This window comes from Pipistrellus hanaki, assembly GCF_964339955.1.
Source record: "Pipistrellus hanaki genome assembly, chromosome: 13".
Taxonomy (NCBI): Eukaryota; Metazoa; Chordata; class Mammalia; order Chiroptera; family Vespertilionidae; genus Pipistrellus; species Pipistrellus hanaki.
In genome coordinates, this window is record NC_140515.1 from 53,092,831 (window position 1) to 53,110,338 (window position 17,508).

The 17,508-nt window shown below is 46.2% G+C and overlaps 1 protein-coding gene across 1 annotated transcript; it reads left to right on the forward strand.

Moving 5' to 3' along the window:
- Positions 1 to 1,961: 1,961 nt before the first annotated feature.
- EIF1B (eukaryotic translation initiation factor 1B) lies at positions 1,962 to 4,519 on the forward strand. The gene is made up of 4 exons (XM_084902763.1): positions 1,962 to 2,247; positions 3,119 to 3,282; positions 3,707 to 3,808; positions 4,111 to 4,519. The coding sequence occupies exons 1-4, from the start codon at positions 2,217 to 2,219 to the stop codon at positions 4,153 to 4,155; spliced, it is 342 nt and encodes a 113-aa protein (XP_084758889.1). The 5' UTR covers positions 1,962 to 2,216; the 3' UTR covers positions 4,156 to 4,519.
- The last annotated feature ends 12,989 nt before the right edge of the window (positions 4,520 to 17,508 follow it).

A 17,508-nucleotide genomic window follows, 5' to 3' on the forward strand; every position in this document is an offset into this window, starting at 1 on the left:
CCATAAGGACTTTCCCGCTCATTTCTCTCTCCCTCTCCCTCTCAGCCTTTAGGACAGGAAAAGCCAGTGTGGTGACTATCTCTAGCTTTGGGGGCTTTTATTCTTCAACTATTCCACTTTTTTTTTTTTTTTTTAATCTTCCCTGATTCCTTCAGTCCATACTACTGTGCTCTGCTAGTGATCTACACTTCCTTCTGAAATAAGGCAGAATAGCATCATCCTTAAACTAGACTGGGACCATTCAGAACTAAACATGCTAGGTTTTAAGTATTTTCATTCTCCTTGCTTTGGAACCAGCTCTAAAACTTCACGCCGTAGTTTGGATATAAATGTGTCATTCATTTACATCAGGACTAGAGGACCAAAAATGTAGTTGGATTCCTCAGAGTTAAGAATTTAATTTTTTTTAGGCAAATTACTTAACCTACAAAAGCCTCCATTTCTGCATCTGTTAAATAGGGTAATAACTACATCATAGAATGGTTATAGATTAATAATACTGTATATAAACCTTACAATAAAACTGTATATAACCCTATTAATAATACTGTATATTAACCTATTAATAATGCTATCTATAAACCGGACACAGACCTCAGTAGTAAGCACTAAATAGTACCTATCACCAGGTTTAATTACAAAAGATTATTAAATCCATATATTCTAAACCTGGGGTCTGCAGATCCTTGTCCATGGATAAATTGTGGGGAGAAGGGGGAGAATTCCTAAATTAGACAGGAAAAAGGCTTACACCTCCATTTTCACTAACTCCTAACCGAAGTTTAGTATTTCCTTCTTTAGGAATGCTGGGGACATCAGAGCAGTATTAGAAGGACCTGTCACTTTGCCCCAGCAGAAGTCACAGATATATTCCTATTTCTGATGTTTCAGATATCTCAAAATATCTTACCACCGTTTGAAATTCTAGTACTTAGACCTACTGCTAGACCTTGTGAATGCAATGATAAAGAAACAATACTATGTTACCCATGTATGGCTTTTTTAGTTCACTATAATTGGTTTCCTTTGTAACCCTAGATGTTTTATTTCATGCACTTAAAGCATATTCTGAGAAGGGGTCCAGAGGCTTCAAGTACAAGACAGTTATGGCATTAAAAAAAAAAAAAAAAAAAAGGTTAAGAATCCCTCCATGTTAGTCTATCTCTTCGCTTCCAGAAAGCCAAACCATGGAGCCCCCTTGAGGCCCGCTGGGATGAGCCCATTCCCAAAGTTTCGGTTTGTTTTTCTGGGTGTAGCTTGATCCCCTCTCTGGTACCTGACTCAACATCAGTTAACCTTTTGGGGGAGTTCACCTTCACTTTCTATAAGGCGCCTATCCTGTTCAAGGTTCTGTGTTCAAATCGACAGGCTGGTTTTCTGGTACGTTCCCTTGGCACATTCTGACCCCTGGGAGCTTTGCTAGATTTACAAATTCTCGGGTCACACCCTGACCTCCTGAAACGGGGATGCACGCAGGAGTTTGAAAGCCACCGCGCTAGGGAATGGGGCCTCGAACCTCAGTGGGACTAATGGGGGTTCAGCAACGCGGGGGGGGTGGAGGGGGAGGAGAGGCTGGAATTTCGATGCTGGAGATGCTGAGGGGCGGCCGTCGAGTCAAAAAGAGGGGGGCTAAAGGCTTGTGCTCCAGCCCCCCAATTTTATTAACATTACCCCAGCCTCCAGGGTGACCAATGGAGAGTATCCCCCAGCGCTGACCTCTCGGTGCCACCCCTGCACGGCGAGGGGAGCCTGCGAGCGCGCAGAGAGGATACCTCTGCAGCCACCTGGACCGTCCTGGTCCAGCGGGTCAGCGCTGGGCCGCGAACTCCCTGCTGGGAATTGCGGTTCCGGAAGCCCGCCGGCCCCAGGCTTCCCGAGCGCTTGTTGCCGCTAGGAAACTACAAGTCCCAGAATTCCCGGCGCGGGCGAGCACGTGGGCGGGGCGGCGGGCTCTGCTAAATAGTCTCCATCGGCCATTTTGTCGGAGAAGCCGCAGCGCCGCCTCCTCTGTCGTGTCCTCGCCTCCGGCGCCGCCACCGCCTCTTCCCCCGCCTCCTCCCGCTTCCGCCGCTGCAGCCGCTCCTGCCGCATCCCAGCCCCGGGGCGAAGCATCTCTTTCATTCTCCCGTTTTCTCGCCACTGCAGCCTCTTGACACGGTGATCCGGGCGGGCCCCGCAGGAATTTTATCCCCTCACCGGCCTCACATTAGTATCGCATGTCCACTATCCAGAACCTCCAATCTTTCGGTAAGCTCCGCTGGCCGCCGGCCCTGCCCGGCCCCCGCCGCCCCTGCCCCAGGCCCCCTCCCCGCCCTCCGGGACCCCGAGCGGGGCTTTGTCTCGGAACCCAGAAAATGGCGACGGGTCCCCCGGCGCCCCCTCCCCGAGCCGACCGGCCCCCCAGCCCTGCTCCCCGGGCCCCCGGCGCGGCCCCCGACATCCCCGCGGCCCGCCGGCTGCCCCTCGCCTGGCCCCGCCGCTCGCCCAGGCGATGCTGGGCTCGGGGATCGGCATCCCTTCGGGGTCCTCGGAGCCGCGGGGGAGCAGGTGTCGGGGGGCGGGGAGAGACATTGAGTGAAAGATGCGGAGACAGACCTCGGAGGGGCCACGGGGTCTCCCTTTTCTCCGCTGGGCTAGTCATCTGTCAAATGACGCCCCTTGATCTGCGCACACACAGAAACACAGATACACACGTGTGTGTATATGCATTCGTGTTTTTTGTTGTTCCTTTTTGCACGGCACCTTTCCGCTGCACTGATTGGGGGGTTTGAATGTGCCTGTGGTCACCAGGATGTCATCGAGGTGACGCACATTTTTATAGCGGCCGCACGATGAGGTCCCCGCGTTGCTCGCCGCGCTCAGCGGTACCGTTATCTGCCGAGACCGAGGCTGTTCTGCCCGGATGTCCGCGGACGTGCCCGTGTACAGTGCTCTCCTTTTGTGGGAGCACCTTGGAGGCTTTAGTGACGACCCATCCCCATCCCCACCCGCGAAAAGAGCAGAGGCGCTAGAACCTTCTTGGCTGGCTGTCTCATAGACTGCGGTCTACCGTATACCTGGAAATGAGCTACGAAACGGTATTTTTCTGCTTTTGATGGGTTGCTGTCTCCCTTTGCAGACCCCTTTGCTGATGCAACTAAGGGCGACGACTTACTCCCGGCAGGGACTGAGGATTACATTCATATAAGAATCCAGCAACGCAACGGCAGGAAGACGCTGACCACTGTTCAGGGCATCGCAGATGATTATGACAAAAAGAAACTTGTGAAAGCTTTCAAAAAGGTAAAGGCGTCAGAAGGGGGAGCTTAAAAAGGGGGTTGCTGAGGCGCACCTCTCCGCATCGGATGATGGCTCACACCTTACGGTGCGAGGGAACACGATTGGGTCCGGGAAAGCCGTGTTCCTTCTCTCGCTTTTAACAATCAGCTGTTGGTATCTGGTCTCCCTTCTTATAACAAGATTTTCGCGGCCTTCCAGCAACACGTGAAATAATTTAGTTCTTGATTGGTCCAAGTAACATCATTGCCGTTAGTACGTGACCTGCTGGTTCATTTCACATTTCCTTGGGAGGGTTGGGGATTGCAGGGGACAAACGTGTTTCATAAACGTAGTCAAGGCTAAGGAGTAGTTAATTGTAGTCTTTTGGTGAAAAGAAAACCTCGTTGTATTTGACTCAGTTCTGTTGAACATTTGCATACTTCTCCAGAAATTTGCCTGTAATGGTACTGTGATCGAACATCCCGAATACGGAGAGGTTATTCAGCTTCAAGGTGACCAAAGAAAAAACATTTGCCAGTTTCTCTTGGAGGTGAGTGACCGGGTGCTGGGTGTCCATCCTTGAGATTGCTTTGTCATTAGGATGGCTGGATCATGCCTGCTGCTACACGGGGTGTTTTTTGGGGTTGTTGTTTTTTTGTTTTTTTGGCATGTCGAGGTATTCAAATGTGAGTGGAACTGTTTGTTGTTAACAGTTGGTGCCACCAAAAAAAAGAAAAAAAAATGTGATAAGCTATTAGCAATGCTTCTTCTTAATGGCTGCTCCATGTTTTCTTAGGGCTGCATTTATATATTCCTTAGAGTGATTCTGCTAAATTAAGTTTTATTTTGCAGGTTGGCATTGTCAAGGAGGAACAGCTTAAGGTTCATGGATTCTAAAATGAACCTAAATACATGGAGAATTTCTTGAATTTTATTCTCTAAATCCAGTTTGGCTGCCTTGTGAAATGATTCTCTGCAGTAAACGGACTTTTCATTTATTTAATCATTCAAACTTCCATTCACATCTGCATGATTACAGAAAACATGGGGTATGTAGGCTAGAAACACATAAGAAAATTGCAGTAAGATGGTAACGAAACCCCATATTCATCTTAACATGTTTCCAATGGAAAATATTTTGTTTTGAGTGTTTTATTTGTTTATTGTTCAGTTTATTACTTTTCACTTGATTAAATGTTTTTTGTTGTATTAAACCATGTATGTTGCAGCTTAACAATAAAATCTATGAATTCTTCTGTGAGCAGTTAGGGTCTCAGATCTAAACAAGATGCACATATGTTTTGTCTTTCATAATTGGTGTTCTCATTCTGTAAGTATTCTTTCTAATTAGCTTCAGCTTCTGTTAAAATCAAAGTTAGAAGATAACATTTGTTAGATGTACCTTGTGTTCATTTACTGACTTAAAAATAAGAATAGAAACAAGAAGTATAAACTCAGCCAGGGGAAAGAATCTGCCAGAATATAGTGTTAAATTTAAAAAAAAATAATGTGAAGTAGCCCTGGGCCGGATGGCTCAGTTGATTGGAGCATCGTCCCTACGCCAAAAAGTTGTGGGTTCGAGATTAACAAGGATTAAAAAAACAACAGTTGTTTTCATTTTTGTAGGAGCACAAAAAGAAAACAACTGATTAACAAGGATTAAAAATTAACATGGATTAAAAAAAAAACATCAATTAAATCAATTTAATCCCTGATTAACATGGATTAAAAGTTAATAAGGATTAAGCTGAAACCGGTTGGCTCAGTGGATAGAGCCTCGGTCTGCGGACTGAAAGGTCCCAGGTTCAATTCTGGTCAAGGGCATGTACATTGGTTGCGGGCACATCCCCAGTAGGGGGTGTGCAGGAGGCAGCTGGTCGATGTTTCTCTCTCATCTATGTTTCTAGCTCTCTATCCCTCTCCCTTCCTCTCTGGAAAAATCAATAAAATATATTATTTAAAAAAGTTAAAAAAGGATTAAAAAAACATCAATCAGTTGCCTCCCATATGTAACCTAGGTTTTTTTTCCTTCTCTCTGTAAAAACATATCCTTGGGTGAGGATTAAGAAAAACAATATGTGAAGTATAATTTAAATTTAGGTATTGGCACATAGAATTCTTTTATATGTTTTTTATTGGTTATGTTACTGCACTGCCACTGTAAGTATCCCCAAGTGCCAGGTAATATAGTAGGCTTATGACATAATAAGTGTAGCCACAGGCACTGCCTTGCAAGTGTGGGTGATAGTGTTACCACCTTAGAGCTGGAAGACACTGGGGTTCAGGTTAATTTCCCTGAGTGCCAGAAAGTGACAGCGTCGGAATGCCAGCCCAGGGCTTCCAGCCAGAAAAGCCATATTTCACTGCATCATGATTTTGGTGTGTTTCACCAAAGGAAGTGAAAGCCACCAGTTGGGCTCCAGATAAGGAAATGGGTAGCTACACCTCATGAAAAACCAACCTCATTAGGTCACCCATACAGACCTGTTTGATTGGCCCTGGGAGGATCTGCTGTGCCAAGCCAGGCTTCCTTGTGGGAAGACATGAGGGAGGCATGGCTCTGCTGTGGCTAAAACCAAGGAAATCTTCACTTCCAGTGGACTGCTCCCAACTGCCCTCACCTGACATGCAGGCGATAGCCAGGCCACATTGTGCTTGTCTGGGACCAAGAGAATCAATTATATGAGCAAAACCATATTGGGCCCTCAGCATTGACAGCTCCTTTCACACAGCGATGCCAACATTTAACACCCTTTTTATTTGGATACCGGGAGCTTGGAAAAAGAAGTCATATATTGGAGTAATGGTTGTATTTCTCTATTCCTGGAACACCATTCAGGGTGCAGTGAGTGCAGTAGAGGAGGGAATGCCAAACTGGGCATTGCTGTGCTGGGTGGCATGGCCTGTGGGGGTTCTCTATGGAGCAGTTAAGTGGCAATTGAACCTCTGCATTGGCCATGTGGTGCCAGTGTGGGTCTGTTGTCTCACCTGTTAGCTCTTCAGTCTGGTTTTGAACAGAGCAGGAGGAACTGGATCTGCTGTGTCTGTATCTGTTTTCCCGAAGAACTAAGGGCCTTATTGTTCTATCGTAAATCAGAGGACGCCTTAATCAGTAAGCCAAATTAATTTGGAGTCTTTTATTATTACGCTAGTACTAGCGGGCTCAGAGTAAAGTGTCTCTGTTAAATTCTGGGCCCCAAATAGAGGAAATCTTTCCTACTTATACTTTTTTCAGTCCTTTGTCTTCCAAATTTGGAATGAGACTTCCAGATCTTCTGAGAAGTCCTATGTGCTGGGAAGGGGCCATGAGACCACATCTCAAGGCCTGGTCTGGTGCCAGCACTGACATCTGTCTGGGACATAGTTTATGGCTTCTCTGGAATGGGAGTAGACTTATTTTCCCCTCTCACTTAAGCAAGCAAATGTTTACAGAAGCCAGAAGAGCAGGGTTAGAATTTTAAGCAGTTTTTATCCAAGCTGGAGGTTACTGTGCTTCATTATCTGAATCTCGGCAGTGCCTTCATCTCAAACTTCATGCACAACCTACAGACTTTCTTATGCAAAAAAGCAATTACTTAGAGATAGGCCCCATTCATTCAAGGCACAAAGTTCAAAGCCAGAATCCCCTACAGGGAATCTAAGTGACCTGGGCCCCCAAACTGCTGCAGCTGCAGCCCCCTTCGGAGGGTTTCAAAGGGCCTCTGGGCCTACCAAAGGCTGGCTGTGAACCTGGGGTTTGTCTCCAGGTGTCCCTCACCCACTCTTATCAGGACCCCAAGACCCTGCTCCTCAGTCCATTGACAAGAAACAGCATGCAGTCTGGAGAGCAGAGAGAGAATCAGACAGTACTTTAACCTAGGGGTGTCGAACTCAATCAGAGAAGGGGCCAAAATCTAAAATCCAGCCTAAATCGCGGGCCGAATGGTTTGCTGAACAGTCATAAACTGACAATGTCATAAACTGACAGCGGAGTGCAGTGATGACAGCGCGGTGCGGGCCACATTGCAAGGCCAGGCGGGCTGGATTTGGCCCACGGGCCTTGTGTTTGACACATGTGCTTTAACCCATGTCAGCCAGGACAAGTTCGGGGGGGGGGGGGGGGGGCATCCACAAGTCCACTCGGAGTGCTTTATTGCCATGGACTTGTTAGGTTAGACAACTTATTTGATACACCAAGATTGTTGAAATGAAACAGCATCAGGTATCCAAGAAATGATAAGTTGAAAGGGGGCAGGGGGTGGTTTGGCAAGTATGTAGTCCTTTCACCCCCTCTTGTGGCCATTTGAAAAACTAGCTAGTTCCTGGCAGTTGGGGTGAATTATGGGAGGTTTAAATCGTTGCAGGCAATTGAAGCACCTGCTGGCAGGTTTAATTTTGTCATCTCTCACATGTTATGCAGAAATTGATCTAGCCAACCCTTTATTCTTGAAATCCATAAAAATCTATTTGCTTTTACCTGGGAGAGACCAAAAAATGCTTTAACAGTCTTACCCTGGGGATATATAACACCACTTCACCCGTTATCTACCACAATGTTGTTAAGAGGAATTTAATTGAAATGTAAATACAGGCACCTGTTTATGGCCTCCAGAGACCAGGTGATTAAGTAGAAGACAATCAGGGCTCCTCCTAAATTGTCACAGGCTTTGGAACACTATCTGGAATTGCTAAATATGTGGTGTGGTGGTTTCAATCTAAACCTCCTCTTAGACCAGCAAACAGGCCTTTTGGCCTGCTGGGGACACGCCCACTGAGTGGGTCACTTGAAGACCAGCAACTTCTCTTTGGGAAAAGTAGTAACTAAACTCCTTTAAAGACTCTAAGTCCACAGTCCAGGCACACCTCCGAGATACTGTTTCCAGACGAGCACAGTGAAGCAAGTCATGAACTTTATATATATATATATATATATATATATATATCCTGTTTCCCCGAAAATAAGACAGTGTCTTATATTAATTTTTTCTCCCTAAGTTGCGCTAGGACTTATTTTCAGGGGATGTCTTATCTTTCCATGTGCTAGGTCTTATTTTCGGGGAAACACGGTGTATGTGTGTGTGTGTGTGTGTGTGTATATATATATATATATATATATATATATATATATATATATATATATATATTTTTTTTTAATTTAATTTTATTTATTTTTTTTACTAGAGGCCCGGTGCACAGATTCATGCACTGGTGGGGTCCCTTGGCCTGGCCTGCGCCCTCTCACAATCTGAAACTCCTCGGGGGATGTGGGACTGCTGGTTTCAGCCTGATCCCTGCAGGCCAGGCAGAGGGACCCACCCATGCACTGGGCCTCTAGTATGCATATATGTTCTTTGATTAATCTCTTCCTGCCCCCACCTCCCCCCTTTCCTCTGAGATTCATCAGTCTGTTCCATGTTTCGATGACTGTGCATTGAGCACATGCCCCCTGGTGGTCAGTCCTCCTCATAGCTAATGGTCAAACAGTTGCTTAGGCATATATACCGTGTTTCCCCGAAAATAAGACATCCTCCGAAAATAAGTCCTAGTGCATGGAAAGATAAGACATCCCCTGAAAATAAGACCTAGCACAACTTTGGGAGAAAAAATTAATATATGACACTGTCTTATTTTCGGGGAAACGGTATACACACACATATATATATGGAGAGTAAGGGAGAGGGAGAGAGATAGAAACATCAATAATGACAGAGAATCACTGATCAGCTGCCTCCTGCACACCCCCATGAAGGATTGAGCCCACAACCCAAGCATGTGCTCTTGACTGGAATCGGACCCGGGACTCTTCAGTCTGCAGGCCAACATATCCACTGAGCCAAACTGGCTAGAACGAGTTATGATCTTTTTGCTGGTGGAGAGTCTTGCCTTCAATTTGTAAAAACAAACAAACAAAAAAAAACACACCACAATGTCTGAGAAGCACAGTACAATGAGGCGTGCCTGTACAGGGAACCATTCTGTTAGTTCTCGGGAACCTAGAATGGGGCTCAGAAGGCTGGTCGTTATCACACACTCACCTGGAGAGCCTCTGGCAGATCTCACCTTTATAAGCAGGGAGGCCTCCTGAGAGTCCATGGAAACCCAGAAATTGTCCTTGAGGGGTTTGGTTCCACCGGAGTCAATGTCAGCATCCCGAGATGGGACCCTGTGCATCCCTGACGTGGGAAATGGCCAAGATCCACTGGGAGGTGTTTCTTCAGAAAATTGGCTCTCTCACAACAGATTCTTTGACCCTGCCCACATTTCACCCCCTCGCCCTCCCTCATCTCTCACTCCCTTGCAATGAAGTGAAAATGGCTAACCCTTTTCAACACCTGGAGCGCTGAGTGCTCTGCATGCGTCAGCCTGTGTGATTCTCAGACTTTGTGACCCAGCGCAGATTCCCTGGTTTCCCATTGTGGCCACCCCGCCCCTTCCATGGCTAACAAATGAGCCTATGTTTTGTTTTCTTCAGAAAACTTACTTTACACAAAATTACCTTTGTTTTTGCTGGTTGACTTTCCATCTCCCCACCCCCACTAACATGTGAGTACACAGAGACGCCTGTAGGAGGTGCTGTCAGCACCTCACGTCCCCTTGGCACCCACCATTCCCGTGCTGTACACCAGGTGTTCAGCCACAGGCATCTGTGACCTTCGATGGAGGGTCTCTCTGGTCCCAGGAGTACCGGGCCCACACAGGGTAGGATGGAAGACCGGGGGTTAACGCCTGCCCCCACCTCTGCTTGAGTAGCCCTCCACCAAGGAATGATGGGATTTTCTATAGAAGTATTCCAGCTCCCTCAGACTCTGGTGGGAAAACTTGGAAGCCACTTCTATCCTGGCTCCCAGAATTCTCCAGCAAGGCCAGGCCTCCGCTATCCACCATGGTGACCTCCCATAAAACACCCTTTCCTGTCTCGTTTCTCCATACTTCTATCAGTGCCTTCGGAGATCACCTCCCAAATTGGCAGAAGTAAGGGACCTTCCAAGACACCTCTATGTCTCACCCCTAGTGCTTAGAACAGGGTCTGGAACACAGTAGGTGCTCAATAAGTATTTGTTGAACCAATGGCTAAATCTCCCGTCCTCTGACTTGCACGTACCCTTTGGGAAATTCCAGTCTAATTATCCTATAGCATAGCTGTGGATCAGTCTCAGCTTAGAAGGCATTTGGATCCTGTGTGTCCCTGAAGTTGGAAATGGCTAAGATTATTGTCATAGGATTCTTCAAACACAATGATTTCTGGCAAGCCGTCTCCTTGCTCCCACCTTCCATGTGAACTCCCGGGGAGTGGGGGAAGAGGAAATGATTGCAGTTCCAGGAGAAAGAAAGTTGGCAGAATGCCTGGCAGAGGCATATTCTACCAGGGACTTGGAAAGACGAGGGTTCCAGGAGTCCTACCCAGACCCCAGATTCCTACTCCAGGGAACTCCTCCTCCAGCCACCGCGCCTCACAGGCTGCTCCTGGCCCGTCATTCACCCAGGCCCTTGTCACACTGTCTTCTTTAAGTTTTACTGAGATATTCACCTGCCATAAAATTCAACCATGGAAAGTGTAGAGTCCCCTGTGTTATGGTACAATCACAAGCTTGTGTGACCATCACCACAAGTTCAGAACATCTCATTGCCCACAAAGGAAACCTCATACCCATCAGCAGTCAGTCATTCCCCATGCGTGTGTTCTCCTCTGGGTGTGTATCATTTTGGCTCTTCCCAGTTAAGCCTTCGGTCCATTTTTAATTAAGTTCTGTGTATCGGTGTAAATTCGGGATATAAATTCATTCTTTTTCATGTGGCTATCCAGTCGTCCCAGCATCGTTTGTTGAAAAGATTAGTCTCCCCCATTGAATGGTCTTGGCACCCTTGTCGAAAGTCAGTTGGCCACAAACGAGAGTGTATTTCTAGAATCTCAACTCTTCCATCGATCTGTGTATTCTTAGGCCAAACCCACATTGTCTTAATCACTGTAGCTTTGTAGTGAGCTCTGAAGTCAGACAGTGTGAGTCCTTCTGCTTTTCTTTTTTTCACAAGGTAGCTTTTCTTATGTCACAAGATGCTATTCTTCATTTGATGTTATCCTCAGCTATTCAAACATAGAAAATCTATTCTTTCTTAATGAACTGGCCATAGAAAAACAAGTGACAGGGACAGATTTGGCCCAAGATCCATAGTTCGAAGATGCTAATTTAACTCGACCTGGGAATCGTGGTGCTTAAAGAAGTCACATGTTGAACCGAGAAACTGGTTAGCAGCTCATGCCCACTAGCATGGTGTTTGCAGAACCACAGTTGGCGCGGGTTTTTACCTGAAGCCCCTAAAAGGAAACCAGTAACAGTAACAGTAGATGAAAACCTGGGTAAAGAGGCATTTCCAAGACAGGCAGGGAGGGAGACCTGAGGGACAGGCCACTTGGCCTCCGAGGCCTTAGGGACCTGCCACAGGTAGTCAGGGCCCTGCGAGGGCCTACCTCCAAGGCCAAAGTTGCATCCATGGGTTCATCCAGAGTCACAAAGCACATCCCACTCAGTTTGAAGAGGGAGTGACAAAACCAGATGTGCTGTGTCACTGGGACTTTTTGTCAAAGGGCCTGGATTCTGCTGTCAGCTGGCTCTGTGACCGGGAGAAGCTCCAAACCCCAACTGCTTGGCAAAATCCGCGCACAACCTCATTCTGTGTGTTGAGGGGCATAGTAGCTGAGGTCCCAAGCCTCCGTTGCCTTATCCATAAAATGGAGATGATGATAACCTCAGAGACTCCTTGTGGGGATTACTTGCACGGTACTTGACATGTAATAAGCATTACCTATCAAAAGAGAAAACATCGGTCATGGTAACTTTATGGAAGTCAGTGAAGTAAGTATATGTTGTGAACATATAAAAGAGCTAAAGTGGAATTTTAACCGTCTCTTTACAAGCCAGGCCTGCAGAATCCTGGGGTCTAAATAAACATGCTAGGCTGGTGGCAGGACACAGCAGCCTTCAGAGAACTAAAGCATGAGCTTTGACCTTGAGCTGCTTAATCTCTGGAGCATTGTAGTTATGGCTTCTCTTTTATTCTTATTCTCCTCTTTTCTCTTCCTCTTTTTTCCTTGATCAGTGTTGCCACAAGCTTATCAGTTTTTCATTTTAAAAAACGTCTTTGGCTTTCTTAACCCTCCCAATTATACGTTTATTTTTTCTGTCTTATTAATTCCTGCCCTTATCTCCAACACTGTCTTCCTTCCACTTTCTTTGTTCTATCCTTTTTATAGCTTCTAAGCTTAGACACTTAGCTCATGAACTTTTAACTTTTCCTCATTTCAATTGTAAGCATTTGAGGATATAAATTTCCCCTGTGCAGCTCACACTCGGCCTTCGATAGCATTTTCATTGTCATTCGCTGAAGAACATGTTTTAGTTTCCGTCACATTTGGTGTTCTCCACTCCTTGGGGGCCTCCTCTGTGGTCCACCCACTCTGCTCAAATCTGCAGGAAGTCCACACCTGCTCTCAGCATCCTCCTGCAAGTTCATCCTCACGGCTTGTGCCAAGCTGTCTTCAAATATTGTATTTGGAGATAGCATTATCTTGTTTGTTTCTCTTTGTTACTGTGTGGCAGGGATATCTTGACTCTGCTTTAACCGCAAATCCCCAGGTGTATTGTGTTATTTTACTAAATTGAAAAAATTAGTAGATGCAGTTCCCACATCTGACCAGCTGGTGATGCTATTGACCTGTTTACCGCTGGCCCTTAACATTTCCACGTGTCATCTGCTATTTGCTTGCTCTGCGTTATGGAGAAAAGACCCAAACCTCCAGGGGGTGCTGGTGATGCTTTGGGTTGCAAGAGTTCGTAGTGGTGGGGGGGGGCATAATAACAGGAGTTCCGTGTGGTGGCTTCAGAGAAGCCCCGGGATGGGGTTCCGGAGCAGAAGTCTTGCATTCAAATCCAGACTCCACCACTTCCCAGCTGTGTGACCGGGTCAAGCCAGCTAACTCTCGGAGCCTCGGTTTCCTCAGCAGTGACTTGGGATAGTTCGCTTAGTGACGCAGGGTCCACTGTCAGGGTGAAATGGAGTGATGGGAGTATGACAGTTTGCCATGAAGGAGCTGTGGGGTTTTTAAGAAATGTGAGACTAGCTGGCAAGGTGAACACTGGTGTACAGCGCCCTGAACCACGCCTGGTTTGTCATGGAGACGACATATGGAACCACTTTCCAAACCCACCTGATCCGTAGAATCACCTGGGACACAGTGAAATTTTACCAACTCTTGAGACCCATCATATCCCCGAATCTAGAATCTCTGGAGGGGTGTGGCTTATGTTTTTAATAAGCGCTCAGCCGGATTCTTGAGGCCAGGCCAGTTTGAAACATTAAATATAAATATAACAATATGGAAGAACTTGCCTCCATTCTGGAAATGGGGGAAATAGGCCCTCCGTTATAGCTGCATTTCCCCGTTAGCTTTCTTAAAGATGGGGTCAAAGGCAGCCTGGAGAGACAGCCCAACCCTCTAGTGAAGGAGGGAGGAGGAGGAAAGTGGGGGTGCCAGTCACCAGACAGCCCCACAGGCCTCTTACCTCGGAGGAACAGGGCCGGGCTGGGCCAGCCTCCAGGCTTCCATCCACCGGGCCTGTGCACTTCCGGAAGGCAGAGCCGAGGCTTCCTGCTTGGCCCTGCACACCTGTCCTTGCCCGGGGCTTCTGCTTCAGGGTGAGTGGGGGAGGTAAGGGAGGAGTCAGTAGAATCACTGCGATATCATGATATTGTGCCAGACACTTCATCACTATCATATCAAACTTTAATATCAGCCAAAAACCAGTTTGGCTCAGTGAATAGAGCATCGGACTGAAGGGTCCCAGGTTCAATTCTGGTCAAGGGTATGTACATTGGTTGCGGGCACATCCCCGGTAGGGGGTGTGCAGGAGGTGGCTGATCGATGTTTCTCTCTCATCGATGTTTCTAACTATCCCTCTCTCTTCCTCTCTGTAAAAAAAAAAATCAATAAAATATATTTTTAAATGATTTAATATCAGATTTCCCTGGAATTCCATTTCAGGGCAGCCTTACCTCATGTGAGCCTCCAGGTGAGGTGGGGCAGGAGACCTAACCCCCATTTCACAGGTGAGGAGACGGTGGCTGGAGGCACCTTGGCCTTCCCCGGCCAATGTGCGATGCAGCCCTGGCCTGCACCTAGTAGGTGCTTTTCTGATCTTCCAGGGACTTCCCTGAGTCATGAAGTCAGCTTGTCAGTGGATGGAAAAGCCAGCTTATCAGCCCCAGTTAAAAGCATTGAATAGTTTTCTCTGCGCCCTAATTATTTTTCTAAGAAATGAGGTAGGTGGATAGCAGCTTTTCTTCAATTGGTTAGTCAATTACTTAAATGATATGACCAGAGAGCAAAGTAATAGAAATAATAATAAAAGGAGATGAAACAGAACTCTCTTTAAGCTTTTCCTAGGACCTTGGTGATTCTTTTAGGGGGAGGGGGGAAATGTAATCATAGAATTAAGGCAATGCCCAGGGTGTTGAGGGGACGTTAAGGGGTGAGGTTGGATGATGTGATCTCTGCTTGGCAGCAGGAGAGTGCCATGTCCACCAGGAAATCTTTGCCCCCTAACAATGGAAGCGTTGCCTGGCAAAGCCAGGACAATTACAGCCGCTACTCATTTGTAATGAACGCTTGTAATGGGAGTGGAAAACACCAAATCTAATCTGTCAGTAATGGACAAAGCATTATATCCATGGAGACATCCACTGCAGATAAACAGTGAGCAGTATCTTATGCCTTCCTCCGTCTGCAATGACTGCTCCTTAGGAATGGCAGCCTCCTTGGCAGCAGAACCATCACCGGCATTAAGGACATGTCGAACCATCAACTACTTGCCCAGAAAGAAAACAGGAAGCCTCGAGAGCCCAGGGTCACCCCGCAGTCAGGCCTGGGGTCGGAGGCCTGCCCCCCATGAAATGACCCACGCCATGCTCCCTTCCACACACGGAGCTCACTGGCTCCGTTAGCAGGACTTCATGTTCCACTGTGCTTGTTCGTATAACTGCCATGCCGGAGCCTCCTGCCTGGGAATGGCTCCCAAAATGGCTTCCTGATTCCCCCTTCCCCCCCCACGCTTTCTCCTGTCCATCCCTCACCTCTCTTGAGGCTCTTACTGCCATGGTCCCTCCAGCATGCCTACTCCCACAAATCACGTGGTTGGCCTGAACAGTCAAGGTGGCTCCTGGTCCTTGGGGACAATTCTTTTCTCCTTGTCAGAGCTGCTCAGTGAGTTGTTGACTTTGTGAAAAGTCACGGAGCACATTTCCAGAAACTTCCTATGGAAGGGGTTGCAGAGTGTCATCGTCAGCAGCTCTTTGACACCTCTAATAACTCATTGCAGGGACCCAACCAGATTGGAAACTGGTTTTCTCCTCAGTTCTGTGAATAGCAGCGAGAGCCCAGGCCAGGTGCTTCATGCCCCTGGGACCAGCTGCAAAGGTAACTCCTAAGGGGGTCTCCGGCTCCAGAACTGGTTGTTCCACCCCCCAGTCCTTTGATTAGTTGGCATCACAAAGCATAGAGAGCATCTTGCCAATGCACTCCTGCCAGCCTCACCCCTCCTCTCTCGCTTCTAAACATAGCCTGGCATTGAATATGACAGGCAGTCAGAAATGTCTGATGTTTGAACCGAATGAATGAATATATCGAGGATTTTAACAGACTACCAGAAGCCTCTTTGGTCCTGGATGCAGCAAATGACAAGCCAGTCACGGAGTTGTTAGGACTAGCTTCTCTCACCTCTTCTACAATTAAACAGGACAGCCTTTGAGGTCTTACTCCTGTTCTCTGCCCTTCCCCCACCTCAGTCCCCACCACCTGCTAGATATCATGCCTGGGAACGAACCCTGAGAGAGCCCTGGGGAAGAGTTAACCAGCCCTCGATGAAACACGCTGTGCTTAATAACAAGTTATGCTGCTCCCAAATTGCATCTTGTCTTTACCAATATCTATAATTGACTTTTCGGTTATCTAGCAGCCAAACTTATCATTAGCTCTGGGAGAGAGATCTATTGTCAAGTTTTAAGGACAGAACATTCAGCTTGAAGTCAGCATTCTTCCAATTCTCAAAGTGGCAGCAAATGTAAGAAAGTTAAAATCAGCCCTGACCAGTTTGACTCAGTGGATAGAACGTCTGTCTGCCTGCAGACAGAAGGGTCCCAGGTTCAATTCCGGTCAAGGGCATGTACCTTGGTTGTGGCACATCCCCAGTAGGGAATGTACAGGAGGCAGCTGATTGATGTTTCTATCTCATCAATGCTTCTAACTATCCCTCTCCCCTTCTCTCTGTAAAAAAAATCAATAATATATATATATATTTTTTAAAAAGTTAAAATCTAAGGCCCATGGCAGTGACAAGGGATCAAAAGTGGTAGCTATTGTAAATGTGTTGGTTTTTCATTTAACAGTATGACTATTCCCCCTCCCCCCCCAAAAAAAAAAATTGTTACTAAAGCACTATTAATGTCAAGGAATTATTAAATTAACTAGCATCCCAGTTCATGGATTTGTGCATATATATTCTGTTGCACTGAAATTAATTTATTTTATTGGACCATGAGAACTGCATACCTCTGCAGACTTTCTTTTTGCTTTACCTTCCTTTACACTAATATTCATCTTAACAAAAACAATACAAGCAAATGATCTTTGGAACACTATGCAGGAAAAAAAATGTTGGTTGCCTTGGCAGAGGAGAAGAATATAGGAAAGGGCAGAAAAGAAGGCAGATTTTTTACTGTATTATTTGAATTTTGAAGCATATGAAAATACTTTCTGTTATAAAAAATGAATAAGAAGATAACATAGACACATAATTTAAAAATGAATAGTATTGAGAGACAGTCTCTGCCCTTCTCCGCACCTTGTCCTTCAAAAGCATCACTTTCAACTCTTTCTGTTGCTTTTTCTTTTACTTATTCTCACATTTTTTAAGTTGAATGTTCTTATTGCTACTTCTAGATTTATCTGTTTTAGAGAGTGTCTGTTAATTTCTAATTATGGCATTTGAAATTGTAGTTCTCTTACATCCCATGACTATCTGCTTCTCCTTTTTCAACCTCACAATATGGGTTATATCATAGGTTTTTTTGTTTTGTTTTGTTTTGTTTGGCTTAAAAATAGCCCACAAATGTCTTTCCTTTGGCCCATCATAATTTTTTTCTCTCTTTCAAATCATGTTAAAAACGTGGCAAGTGAAAATATGAAAAGCAGACTCAAACTTGTGCTACCATGATTGCTTC